At 44.9% G+C, this 13,061-nt stretch overlaps 1 protein-coding gene across 1 annotated transcript in view; it reads left to right on the forward strand.

Annotated features, from left to right (window-relative positions):
- The window catches only part of RALY (RALY heterogeneous nuclear ribonucleoprotein), a 307,270-nt gene extending 297,879 nt beyond the window's left edge, over window positions 1-9,391 (forward strand). Inside the window, exons 6-10 of the mRNA XM_056844432.1 lie at window positions 3,090-3,250; window positions 5,365-5,478; window positions 7,052-7,197; window positions 8,410-8,458; window positions 9,163-9,391. Coding sequence (XP_056700410.1) covers window positions 3,090-3,250; window positions 5,365-5,478; window positions 7,052-7,197; window positions 8,410-8,454 — 466 coding nt within the window. The 3' untranslated portion in view covers window positions 8,455-8,458; window positions 9,163-9,391. The remainder of the gene's footprint in view (window positions 1-3,089; window positions 3,251-5,364; window positions 5,479-7,051; window positions 7,198-8,409; window positions 8,459-9,162) is intronic.
- Window positions 9,392-13,061: the final 3,670 nt, after the last annotated feature.

Consider the following 13,061-nt stretch of genomic DNA (forward strand, 5'->3'; position numbering starts at 1 on the left):
TGAAATTTTTGAAAAAAGCCAAGTCCCCATACCGGAATGGGGTGGGGTTGGCTTTTTTTGGGGAAATTTGAAATTTTGGGGGTCTATGAAATCTGAACTTAAAAGCTGCCTCCAAAGTCCATGTGGGTCTCGAAGACGCTGACATTCAGCTCTGCGCCACCTGCCACCTTTGAGCCCACATGGACTTCGGAGGTGGCACAGAACTGAATGCTGGGCCCAGCAGAGCCGAGCTCAGTGTTCAGCTCTGCACCACCTGTCGCCTCTGAGACCCAGACAGCAGGTAAGTGAGGAGGAGAGGGAAGGAAGAGGAAGGGGGAGAGGGGATTCCCCCCCGTTTTTTAAAATGGTGGTGGGGCCAAAACGGCCCCAAAAATGCTGGAAAAAAATGGCATTATTTGGGATCTGCTTTTCAGCTCCCTTAAATTGCCATCATTTTTTCAGGATAACCCCCCCCCCCCAAAAAAAAAACAGATAAGGTTTTACAGGGAGGTTCGGTTCCAACTTTTGCTCGAAAATCTGAGCTGAGACTATTTGCTTCAGATTTTTTCCCACCCTCAAAATTCATTTTGGCTCCAGTTTTAAGTAAAAGCCTTTGGTTTAGGATGAGATAGGAAGGTTATTTTTCCAAGTCAGGTTCTGTTCTTTAACAGCTGCACATAGCCTGAAATTCAACCTGTGTAACTTCCTTAACCAAGGAAATCCAGTGATAAAACTTCTTCTAAAGAATTGTACCTGATATAGCAGATGTATATATTAGGAAATAAGGTAGCAAGATATTTCTAATTCTATCTCATTTGTTGAGCTGAAATCCTACTGGCTTAGCTTCCATTTCCCAGGAAATCCTGATCACTTCCCTTACTATTATTAGTTCATCCGTTAATTTATTTTCATTGTTCTGTACTGCATTTGCCACCAACCAAGGGTCAAACCTGGGTGTTACCCAGGTGATGTATGCAACAGTCTTCTGCTCAGTGTAATGAAAAATAGCCAAGGGAGGCTGTCATAGTGAGTGGAGAAATTCAAGGGAAGGACTGCCTAACCCTTTTCTCTGTGACCATTTGCAAAGCTGGATGGGTCCTCAAAGATTATGTAGTCCAACCCCCTGCACAACACAGGAAATTCACAACTACCTCCCCCCCACTCCCCCAGTGACCCCTGCTTTATGCCCAGAGGAAGGCCTCTGGGATCCCTGGCCAATCTGGCCTGGAGAAAAATTCCTCCCTGATCTCAAAATGGTGATCACCATTACCCTGAGCATGTAAGAAAGGGCCACGAGAGCCAAGCACTGACACATCCTGTCCTACCCTCCCTCTCATGATCTGCCTAAGTTCACAGAATCAGCATTGCTGTCAGATGGCCATCTAGCCTCAGCTTAAAAAACCCCAAAGAAGGAGAGCCCCCCCCCCCCCAGGAAGCCTGTTCCACTGAGGAACGGCTGTAACCGTCACGAAGTTCTTCCTAATGTTTAGCCAAAAACTCTTTTGATTTAATTTCAATCTATTCAGCCTTCTGTGTAAATGCCAACAAGGAGAGGTGACTAAACATTAGGGTTGTCACCAGCAGGAGGTTTTTGGGGCAGAGCCAGAGGAGGGCGGGGTTTGGGGAGGGGAAGGACTTCAATGCCATAGAGTCCAATTGCCAAAGCAGCCATTTTCTCCAGGGGAACTGATCTCTATCGGCTGGAGATCAGTTGTAATAGCGGGAGATCTCCAGCTACTACCTGGAGGTTGGCAACCCTACTAAACATAGTTCCAATGGAAGCATATTCAAAAATATGGGTGCCCCCACAGAAAAGGCCCCCACTTCTCTAAAGGTGTTTTTAAAAACATTGAATAGCACCTTCTTGCAGGTGTCAGGTAGGAAGGAAGAAGATACAAAAGCTCCTGAAACCCTTCACATTGTGAAGGGCTTTCAAGGCAAACATCCACTCTTTGAATTAGGCCTGGACGTATGTTAGCATCCTGCACACTTGAGCCATAGTCAGAGCATTCCATATAAAGAATAGTCCCTTTACGAAAGCACAAGTGACCGAGGGTGGGTCCTTGCAGAGGAAAGAGACTCCAGCCAGCCCAGATTGGCCCAAGGTATTTTGCTGGCCCAAACAAGGTAACCCATTGCCTCCTCCTGTGCCAATCTGTGACAGGACTGAGTTTTTAATATGGTTTTAATATATTTTATATCTGTTGTCTTAATGGTTTTTTTAAAAAAAAATCCAACTATTTTATATATTTTTAATATTGTTGCTACCCACCTTGGTCCTGAGATGCTTTGGACAAAGATGGGCATATAAAAATTCAGTCCTGATTCAAGATTGTAGTACTTTTCACACTGGCTGTTTCCTTTTTTGCTTCTTTTTTGCTATCCTCCTTTAATTCTTTTTTCAGAAGGGTATTCCTGCTCTCCCACAGTTGGACAGGTTTCCAGTGGGTCCCTGTCGACTCTTGTTATTCAGGCCTCCTTAGCTTTGCTAAAATTGATGGGCATTAGTGCTGAAAAGGGTCCCCTTGGCGAGAAGGGAACAGAAACTGAGCAATTGCTTTCCCTTGTCTGAACATAACTGCATAAACATTGTGGTGTCTGCCTGCCTCTGCATCTTAAAACCACACCGGTGCGATTTTATCTCGCTGGATCCCCCCACCACGAGGTAGTAGGCATTTCAGAATATTAATAGACCCCAAATGGAGATAAGGAACACCAGAGTTGAAGGGATGATGGGTTAGAAAACGAAAAGAGTTCCCCTTGTATATTGGCCTTGGCATCTTCAGAACTTCCTCAGATAATTCTAAAAGCGGAAACATTAAGGTGAGTGTTTTAAAAATGTATTAAAAGTCACAGCCTTGCCGGCTGTAGAGAATGATTTGCTAAGTAAAAGTCCTCTGCGTGAGTTTAACAGCATTATCTCACAGAGTAATGGTTTGTCTTCGGAAACTTTCATGATCAAATATCACCCCTGGTGGCTTTTACTATTGGAGCCTGTGCGGGTTGTAAGGTATGCATGGAACACTAGCTTCTCCTAGTGGTTATTTGTGAATTGTGTCTCACAGTCTTCTAAGGTGGTTCTTTCTACTGTAATCTGTTTTGACCTGCAGACTCTTTGAATATCGAGGACGGGTCTCTCCTGTTCCTAGAGTGGTTCCTGTGAAGCGTCCACGGGTGACAATTCCTTTAGTAAGGCGTGTAAAGGCAACCCTGCCAGTCAAGCTCTTTTCGCGATCTGCTGCCATTGCAAACAGTTCAGCCAAATTAAAATGTAAGTGCCTATGTTTGTTTATTTAAAACATTTTAAAGCCACCTTTTTGCCCAATTTAGGGTTCCCAAAGCAGTGAACAATAAACACATTAAAACACAAACATATATATAAAATCATTAAAAACAAAGCAGACATATGAACAAGAATGGGCGGGGGGGGGGGGGAATGAGAATCAGTGACAGGCCACACAAAACAGAAAAGGACAGAAGGGAACAGACAAATCTCCCTGGGAGCTAATTCCATAATTATGACACAGTCACCATAATGCACAGATTTCAGAATGCAAGCAAACCTTCAGGTTGCCTTTGTGGTCCATGAATGTAGCATAAATGTACCATACACCCAGAATGGCACACGTCTTCTTCACCCATACCAATATTACACACTGTGTGTTTGCTGTGAAAAAATGCTGAAGTATACCAACAAGTACATATGTGTGCTTACCTTTAAATGTCCCTGTATTCACATCTGGGGACCAAGATCTATCAGAATTCTCAGAAAAATACACATAGGTCATGCACCACTTATGGGTTTGCGGCAGCCATTACACATAGCAAAAGTGAAGCTGCTCTAATTCATTGTGAAATAATCCTTTATGGTATTTTCTTTGTTATGCTCTTTACAGCATTGTTTGGTAAGATTTGCAAGCTCTCTATCTGTGGCAGTCTAAGGCTTAATCTCCTGCTCTGCAAGACATGAAGAAGAAGAGTTGGTTTTTACATGCCGACTTTCTCTTCCACTTAAGGGAGACTTAAACCGGCTTACAATCACCTTCCCTTCCCCTCCCCATAACAGACACCTGTGAGGTAGGTGGGGCTGAGAGAGCTCTAACAGAGCTGTAACTTGCCCAAGATCACCAAGCTGGCTTCGTGTATAGGAGTGGGGAATCAAACCCAGTTCTCCAGATCAGACTTCACTGCTCCAAACCACCGCTCTTAACCACTATACCACGCTGGCTCTCGACAGTGAACTAGACTGTGGAAGGCAACCTTTTGTGGCTCAAGTGACAGAGGGGGAATGTAAAGTCTACCTGTGAAGGTGCTGGTGTGCTGACAAATAGAGGGAAAGAAAGGAGGGTTGTATTCGTTCGTACATGCTTGGAGGAAGCCAAGTCCCAGTGGTACTGCCGGTATCTTAGGGATTCCCCTGGGATACAGCTGAAGGCTGTGCAGGTCTGGGAGGTTCTGATGGGCAGAAGCCACACCTGTTGCCTTCCCCTGCATCACTGGCCCCAGCAGTGCTGTCAGTAGTTATGTTGTTGTACGGAGATCTGGCCCTGAGCACCAGACAAAATGGTCTGATGTGCCACTGTCAGTATATGTGCTGGCTGTTGCCTGTCCATATGCCAGACTGTTGGAGGTGAGATGAAAGCATTAAACTTGGTTCCCAGCAGAAGGCTGTATCCAGTTCTCTGCTCCAAATACCCCTTGTAAGCAAAGCCCAGCTTACAACAATTGTGCGAAGGTTTTAATCACATGAGAAACAATTGCCGAAAGGTCAGGGTGGAGACAGGGATGGAAAATCCTCTTGTTTAAAAAGAAAAATATTTTGTTCCAAGTTGCAAATGCTTGTTGATTAAGGTATTTTCCAAGATCATCTTATCAGAATCACCATATTACCTGCTTATTTTTTTTACTGTCAAGCCACAGCTGATTTATGGCAGCCCCATGGGGTTTTCAAGGCAAGAGATGTTCAGAGGTGGTTTGCCATAGCCTGCCTCTGTATTACAACCCTGGATTTTCTCGGTGGTCTCCATCCAACTACTAACCAGATCTGACAAGATCAGGCTAGCCAGGTCAAGGCTAGAACATGCATGCATGCCTCGAATTAGCTGATTATGAGAATCTGGGCATTTGCGTCTATGGTGATGGGAAGAACTCTACCTGCCAAAAACATTCTCACATCTGTGAAAGGCAGAGGGATCCTGTACTTACTCCAGCAAGGAATGTGACTTAGTGCAATCTAATGCATGGTTACTCCAGTCTAAACCCATCAAGGGGTTCAGACTGGAGTGACTCTGCATTAGATTGCACTATAAATTGCTGTTCAAGAAAATAACTAATTTACAAACTAGCAAAGAGTAAGGTTTACTTCCAACTTCTCTCTCTTCCAAGTGAAATGCAACGAACTACAGACAATCAAAACAGAGCTGACACAGATCAAATCTAACATTGATGCTCTTCTGGGAAGATTGGAGCAGATTGCTGAACAACAGAAAGCATCTACAGGTCAGTTGGTTGATTGCAAGCATCCCACCGACGAGGCCAAGAAAATGTGGGGGTTCAGACATAATGAAGCTTGGTGCCAAATACCTAGCTACAGTGAGTCTTCCTTAATATGGAGCTCTGTGTTAATTTATTCCTTTGTTGCAGTATTTCAACAGTCAGCCACATCTTAAAGCAACTACAGTTGTTAAATACGACTATTTGTTTCTTGAGCACCTAGAAGATGGGGTGGTTGTCTTCACAAGCATTTATGGGGGAAAGTTATGATAAATGGCGGGCCCTCGTTTGAAACCTGTCTTTCAAAAGACTTCAGGCTTTCCATTTGTTAAAAAAGGCAAAAGACACACTGAGGCTGCCATACGGTTTCTTTTTGTTGGTCCTTGAAAGTACACCAACATGGGGCAAGATTAGCCAGATGTCACTCATTGGAGTCTCAGACACCTGAGTGGCAGATAAACCATTTCTGATGGTAGCTTGCCTATAACTGAGCAGCAGGATGGAATAAAAGATCCAATTAAAATATTCTGAAACCTCCCACTTTTCCTGACTTTATCTCAAACACCTATAACAATTCTGAAAGGTGTGCAGACTTGGCCTTGCTGATCAGTGATGGCTGTTCCCACCCTCTCCCCCAAATAACATGGAGCAGCTTCCCCCTTATCTCTCACTAGCCATTTATGCTTAGTAATTAGCAGCATGTTCCAGGCGGAAGTGCCCCGCATATTATTTTTTTTGAGTTTTTCACGCTGAACTGTCATTCAGGAAGTGACAGCGAAGCCGGCACATACCTGCTTCGCATTTCTTAAGAGCCCCTTTAACATGACCTTTTGTTTGCTCCACCCCCACCACGAAGAATCCCCTCAAGGAAGCATGCAAAATCACAGCCGCATGTTAGCCATGCAGACGGTGGTTGCTGATGGTAGGAATGAAGGAGCAGGCGAGTGGGGGAGGGTAAAATTGCGTCGGTACCATGAATAGGTATTTTAAAGGTCGCACTTAAAAAAAGAGCTTTGATCGAGCATCAAAATTGACCCTGCATACATGGCCATTGTCTTCCACCAGAAATGATATTGGGGATCCATGTCCCTTAAGCCTCCCCTGCCCAAATCTAAATAGGCCATCTCCCATACTCTCCTCAGTAAGGGAGAGTATTTATTTTTATATTTGTTGGGAGATGGGGTGTAAATCAATTCTCTGCTTTGAATTGTTGGGTTTGTTGTATTGTGTATGCTTGTTGTATACATTTTTGTGTGGCATTTAGATGCATAATGTTCATTTATTGACACAGATCATTGAGAAATGTTTACATTTTATAATGAAAAATTCAATACAAAAAAACAGGCAAAACCCAAGAATGACAAGTTTGATTTGTACAAGGGAGAAGCAAAATCAAAAAAGGCTAAAACGGGTTAACCATCTCTATTCCACACCTGTTTCTACTTCACCTAGGAGAGCGGGAAAGGACTGTCTTATTGGGGAGAGTCAGATCATTGAGCTACCCTGAAACAACTAGTAAAGGAACAGGGTGGCAGATGGGAATTTCTTTCCTTTGTACACTTTACATCTTCTCCTGCAGAGGTAAGAAAGAAAGCAGACGGAAACAAAAGTGAGATCTCTCAAGAAGACTCAGCATCAGAGGCAGAGATTAACACGGAGGAGCCGCTAAACGGGGAAAAGGGTGGAGAGGAAGGCCTGGTGCAGGACGACTGCGAAGACGAATCGGTGAGAGGCCCCAGACAAGTGACCCTCTCCCAACAGTGCAGACAAAACAGCCTAGCACCATTTTAACAGTGCCACAAACCTTTGGAGAAAGCTATTTTTTCTCCAGATGTGCTGAAGTTGTAGGAGGGTAGGTTTCAGCTGAGTATTAAGAAAGACTACCTAATGGTAAGAATAACTGGACAATGGAACTCAACTATGGGGGGGATCTCCCTTGCTGTGAAGCGCCAGTCAAGGAAGCTGTAGTTCTGGATTTCTTGCATGGAGCAGGAGGTTGGACCAGACGGTCTATAAAGCCCTTTCAGACTCTTTGGTGGCTCTGCTGGATCACAGCTTTGTCAGCCCCCTTTTAAACCCATACTCAGTTGGAGAAGGCCTTTCAGGAAAGGCCTGGCCAGCCTGGCTCCATATAGACAGACCTCCCTGCAGGAGTGGGTGCATGCTTTTCTGCAGCAAGGCAAACTAGAAACTCAGCCGTTCAAACACTTTGCACATTGGACTACTGCCACACTTACCACTAAGCTTTGAAGGCACTGATCTGTTAAACCAGAGATAGCCATTAAGGTTTGATTTAAACATGAGGCTGGCTGAGGCACTTTCCTGTGAGGCTTTACACTTGCCCAGTGTCTTGTTTAGGTTGGCCTGCAACCCATGTAAGACAGCTATGGGCATCGGCAAGGGGAAATGGGCTGTATACTGCAAGTACAAATAATGCCCTGCAAGAAATGGTAGCTGCTGCTCCTCCCTCTATGACACTTCCTGTACTACTGCCCAGGTTTAGGGCTAGAACATGCTTGTCAGCTCTGGCTTGAGAAATAACTGGAGATTTTGGGGGTGGAGCCTGAGGAGGGTGGGGTTTGGAGAGGGGAGGGACTTCAAAGAGTCCGCCTTCCAAGCCAGCCATTTTCTCCAGGTGAACTGATCTCTGTCACCTGAAGATCAGTTGTAATCCCAGGAGATCTCATGCTACCACCTGGAGTTTGGCAACTCTAAGCTAGGAAAAAAGACAATGGGGAACTTCTGTGCAGACACTGTGGGAGCTCATGAAAAAAGGGAAGGGAAAAGGTCCGTCACCGTCCACTCACATAGCCAAACAATCCAACCCTCTAACTTCCTTTATTCCATTCGACATCTGATATTTTGCCCTCTTCCAAGCAAAGGCTCCCAAGGAGAGCCGGATAATCTTCTCTTTTCCCTTCTCCCCTCCCACTTCAGGAGAATAGCCATTATACAGATGTGGAGGACTCCAGCCTACAGTAACCAGGTACAGTCACAAGGCTACATTTTACTGTCTAAATTAGTTATTAAACCTTGCACGTTTAGATAACATTGCATGTTTAGTTTTTGTTTGTACAATTTACCCCCCACCTTCTGTTCTTTTGGGGGGAAATGTGAGATTTTTTATTTTTGTAACCAAATGAGGGCTGCACCATCAGGAGCAATAGGCAAGCAAGAGGGATGCAAACTGACACCTATAGTCTGACACTTCCAGGTCTTTTGTATCCTTTGATTGCTGAAAGGCCTCGTTTACAAGCTTTTCTAACCATGGGGTTGGATCCTGTTGGAAGGTCTTGGAGCCTCCTGGCTTTCCCTTCCCTTCAGCAGCTATTTCTGACCCTAAGGTTGCAGGACCCATGCAGAGGAACAGCCACGTAGGTTAAGAGACTACAGAGGGAAGAGGGTGAAATCACTCCCTCCTGCCTCTGACAGTAGAGGAAGAAGGGAGAGATTTCACCCCTGCCCCCTACAGACTTTTGCATGGTGATTACACCATGTGGGTCCCACAACCCCAGGAATAAACTTCCCTGAAATCAGAAATTGCTGCTGTGGGTAGAAAGCTGAGAAGACTGGGCATCCTTCCGCAGACCCTGGGTGGGATTGAACCCGCTGTATGACTACTAGAGTGTGTCAAAATCATTCAAGTGATGTCCATTTACTCTCTCCTCCCCACCTCCCCCATCATTTTAGCATGCCATTCAGCACAGCAGCCATGGGAAAAACCAGGAAGACGCAAGAGATTTAAGTCCTGCCTTGGCATGTCGATCCAGACAATAACAACATGCTGGACTGTCATCCTCTCTGCCTGGCATCCAAAAGGAGAAATATGGACCCATATCTCTGAGCCGTTTTGTAGTACACAGCAAACTAGTCGTCCCAGTGGAACCCCTTTCATTGCTCCCACCCCACTCTTGTTCTACAGACGCAAATCTCGGCTGCCAGCAAGCATCCCTTGTTCCATGATCCTCATTGGCCAGATACTGGAATTGGTTTTATATTGGCAGACGAAGATCTTAGATTCCCCCCCCCCCCAACGTCAGGTGAAGCAAGACATACACAGCCAATGTAAAGTCTTGTTCCCAAGACAGATGGGGGCAGGATGCTAGCAAGAGAGAAAGAAATTATTTCACTACGTATGATTTATGTTTTTGCATTTGATATCATAAACGCCACCAGGAGTGCTTCCTAAGCAACTTTAGACCTGTGCCACCATCATTGGGGGGGAGGGGGTACACAGGCATTTGGAGCATGCTGGGTGGTGTTATGTTATCATGGGCAGAGAACATGGCTATAGGTGGGTTCTGCCTGGATGTTTACAAACCCCTCTTTATCCATTCAGTTTCCTACACATCTGTAAAGATAAAGCAAGTGGTAGATCTATGCAGTAGCAGCAAGGGTGAGCACTGAATACAGGTAGGATACAACAGGGGACAAATTACAGCAAGCTTTCCAGAATATGGGATGAGACTGTAGCAATCACTTCATAAGCCAGCACCCCTGCTCCACATTTCATTGACTTGTTCTTTATGAACATAAGGTCATCTGTAGCTCATCCGAAAAGGATAAGACAATCACATGGAGACTCAGACACTCGCGCAAGTCAAAGCCAGTGATAGCGCAATGGGTCGGTCATCTGTTTGTCATACCGGTAGCCTAGGACAAGTGCAAAATAAGTTTCTAGTCCTCCTTGCTTAAGAACATAGGCCTGAAGCAATCAAGATTCCTTCTTCCCTGCTGCCCCTGCTCTGATTCTTCAGCTGCTTTTAGCCCGCTCACCCTCCAATTTAAAAAAAAATTGAAACAGATGTTGTGCAATGCATTCATCCACAACACTCAGCAAAACTGCAAAGTACCAGCATATGGCAATGTCCCTGTCTTCTCTTCCATCTACAACCCCTCTCTCTGGTGGATTTCTCCAAGCCACAGAGGTTAATGGGGGTGAAGTTTGCTTGGCCTATGACTCAACCCCTGCAGACAACAACAGCCCTATGGTGACCAACTGCTCAGCAAGAGAAGGTGTGAACCACAGAATCATATTGGTCTGTTATAAAAGGGACTGACACCGGAGCTTCTTTTAATGGATTTCTCTTGGGAAACAAATCCTGTCCTGGAAAGTTCCTTTTCTGTGGGCATTACCACAAAGAAAGGATCATGGCTCTCAAAGCACAACATTTTGCCTGTATTAGGTTGTCGTTTTTACTGAGGAGCGAGAGAAAAAAGGGCCAAGTGTTTTATTTTTCTCCTCTCCCCCGACCCTTTTGTCTTTTCTGTTTCTGGCTCCTCCTGCGCAGTTTGCCTGCTGTATTGTACTGAGCTATTTTACAGCTGCTTTCTAGGCTATGAAAGAGAAGTTGCAATGTTTTACTATGACCTGACGGTAAGACTGAGGTAGGGAAAGATGGGGGCAGGGGGACTTTGTATATAAAATCCTGTATAATAAAAGAAGAAACTTAATTCAGCATGCCACCTCTCTCTTTTTTTAAGTTGTTACCCTCCGATTTTAGTGCACAATCACACATTGGCAGTCTTGGGTTTTTAATTGCTCTCTGCATTTTCCCCCCTCCCCCCTTTGGTCCTCTGTCCCCACTTTCAGTGCTTATCAGACCTCTGTCCATTCAGAACTGGTTTACAGAGAACCATCATTTTGCACCGCAAACAGGAGCCGCAAGCAACAGGCACTTGTACTAATGAGTTCCCAAAAGGTTTGTTGCCTTTTCCAAGTTTCCCAGGTGTAGGACTGGACACAAGTTGTCTTTCTAGCCCCCAACCTGCCACCCACCTACTATGCTTCCACCTGAGACTGAGACCTTTGTTCAGTATGTTACTCATGGCTCAAGGGAGGCTGAACACAACAGGTAACCCTGCAGGAATTCAGTAGACGTACACAACCCTGCTGAGTTTAACCTACTCAGACAGTGGGTAGGTTAAACTCATTCTGATGCAACTTATCACATATGTGTACAGAATTACTCAAAAGCAATTGAGCAGGGCAGATACACAGAATCCAATGCCAATTTGTCTTGGGAGTATAAATACAGGGTTGGACTCCATAAACCGCAGACACAAAGACCGCAGATCATGCCCCTCACTCCTGCAGGCATTTCCCACCCCAGGATCACAGGACCCACCTGAACTAATAGCCATGCAGGTTGGGAGCAAATTTGCCCCACTTCTTCTACTCTGATGGAAGAGGCGGAAAAGGCAATTTCATCCACCTCCCTGCTGCAGCTTCCCGGTCCATGTAGCTATTAACCCACACATCCTGTGGCCCCACGCACAAACTCTTCTGGGTTCAGAATTTATTCTCCAAATGGTTAAGCTGTTATTCACCACAGACAAGCTTTTTATTTATTTAAGATCAGCAACCTAATAATTACAGCTTTCGGAAATCAGGCAACTGCGTTATGAAAACTGGAATAGTGAAGCACACAAGCTTCAGGCATGCTTTAGACAGCTGCTCAGAGCATATCTGCAAATCCTTTGAGTACACTGGCACCAGTACTAGTGTATACTGGAGGACTGGGCCAGACCTCTGGATTCCTCTCAAATATTTCTACTGATTTTCCCTTGCAGTGTGCTCTAAGATTCATAAGAACAGAGAGAGGAGGATGACACATTTCCCCATCTAGGAAAGCCCACCCTCACAGAAAACAGTTGAGCATTTATCAATGGCTTCTGGCTCAGTCAAAAGCTAGAGCCATGCATACGTTTTGTGCATGCATAATAAGTGTTTCAAGAACAGGCAGACTGAAGGTTCTATTATGAAAACAAAGGGAGCTCTGGGAGAGCCTGTTGTAATAATTAGACAGGAAGAACACTGCTGCCAGCACTAAAGCCAGTTTTTATGTCACGCAGAATACGGAGACGTGGAAATTAGAGTCCACCACAAACACAAAGTGGGTACTTGGAACACTTCAGTTACCTACAAAGGATAAACAAAATACAAGCACATCAAAACAATTTACTTCTAAATTGTGCTTGCTTAAACAGATTTTAAAAAACAAAACAAGCTAACAGAACCACTAGAAAACGGCACTCCTATCCTTTTAAGGGTAAAGCGATTAAATTAAAACATTATGGTGGATAGAGCTTCAATCATTTCTCCTGCTTCACACTTAAGCAAAATATGTAAGCCAAAAGTTGTGAAGTTTGGGTGCTCTCATCTCCAAAATGGTTGCCCACTGTAAATAGCTACAGCTACTTCATTGATGCCTTGACTTGGATGGCCCATGCCAGCCTGATCTCATCAGATCTCAAAAGCTAAGCAGGGTCTGTACTTGAATGAGAGAATACCAATGACGTCCAGGGTTGTTATACAGAGGCAGGCAATAGCTAACCACCGCCATTCACCTCTTGCCTTGAAAGCCCTTCAGGATACCATTGTCACCTTTGGCTTGACAGCACTTTCCACCACTACTTCACTGATGCACAAAATACATGGCTGATGGAACACTATGGGGCAGTTAAATGCTAAACTTACATTCCAAAAAGGGAGGGACAGGTTTATAGTGATCAACTGAACCGTGTTCATGCAGAACTGACCCTCGGGGGGGGGGGATTTAAGGCCAGGAATACAGAGCGCTTTACAA

Source organism: Euleptes europaea, chromosome 2 (assembly GCF_029931775.1).
Source record: "Euleptes europaea isolate rEulEur1 chromosome 2, rEulEur1.hap1, whole genome shotgun sequence".
NCBI lineage: Eukaryota > Metazoa > Chordata > Lepidosauria > Squamata > Sphaerodactylidae > Euleptes > Euleptes europaea.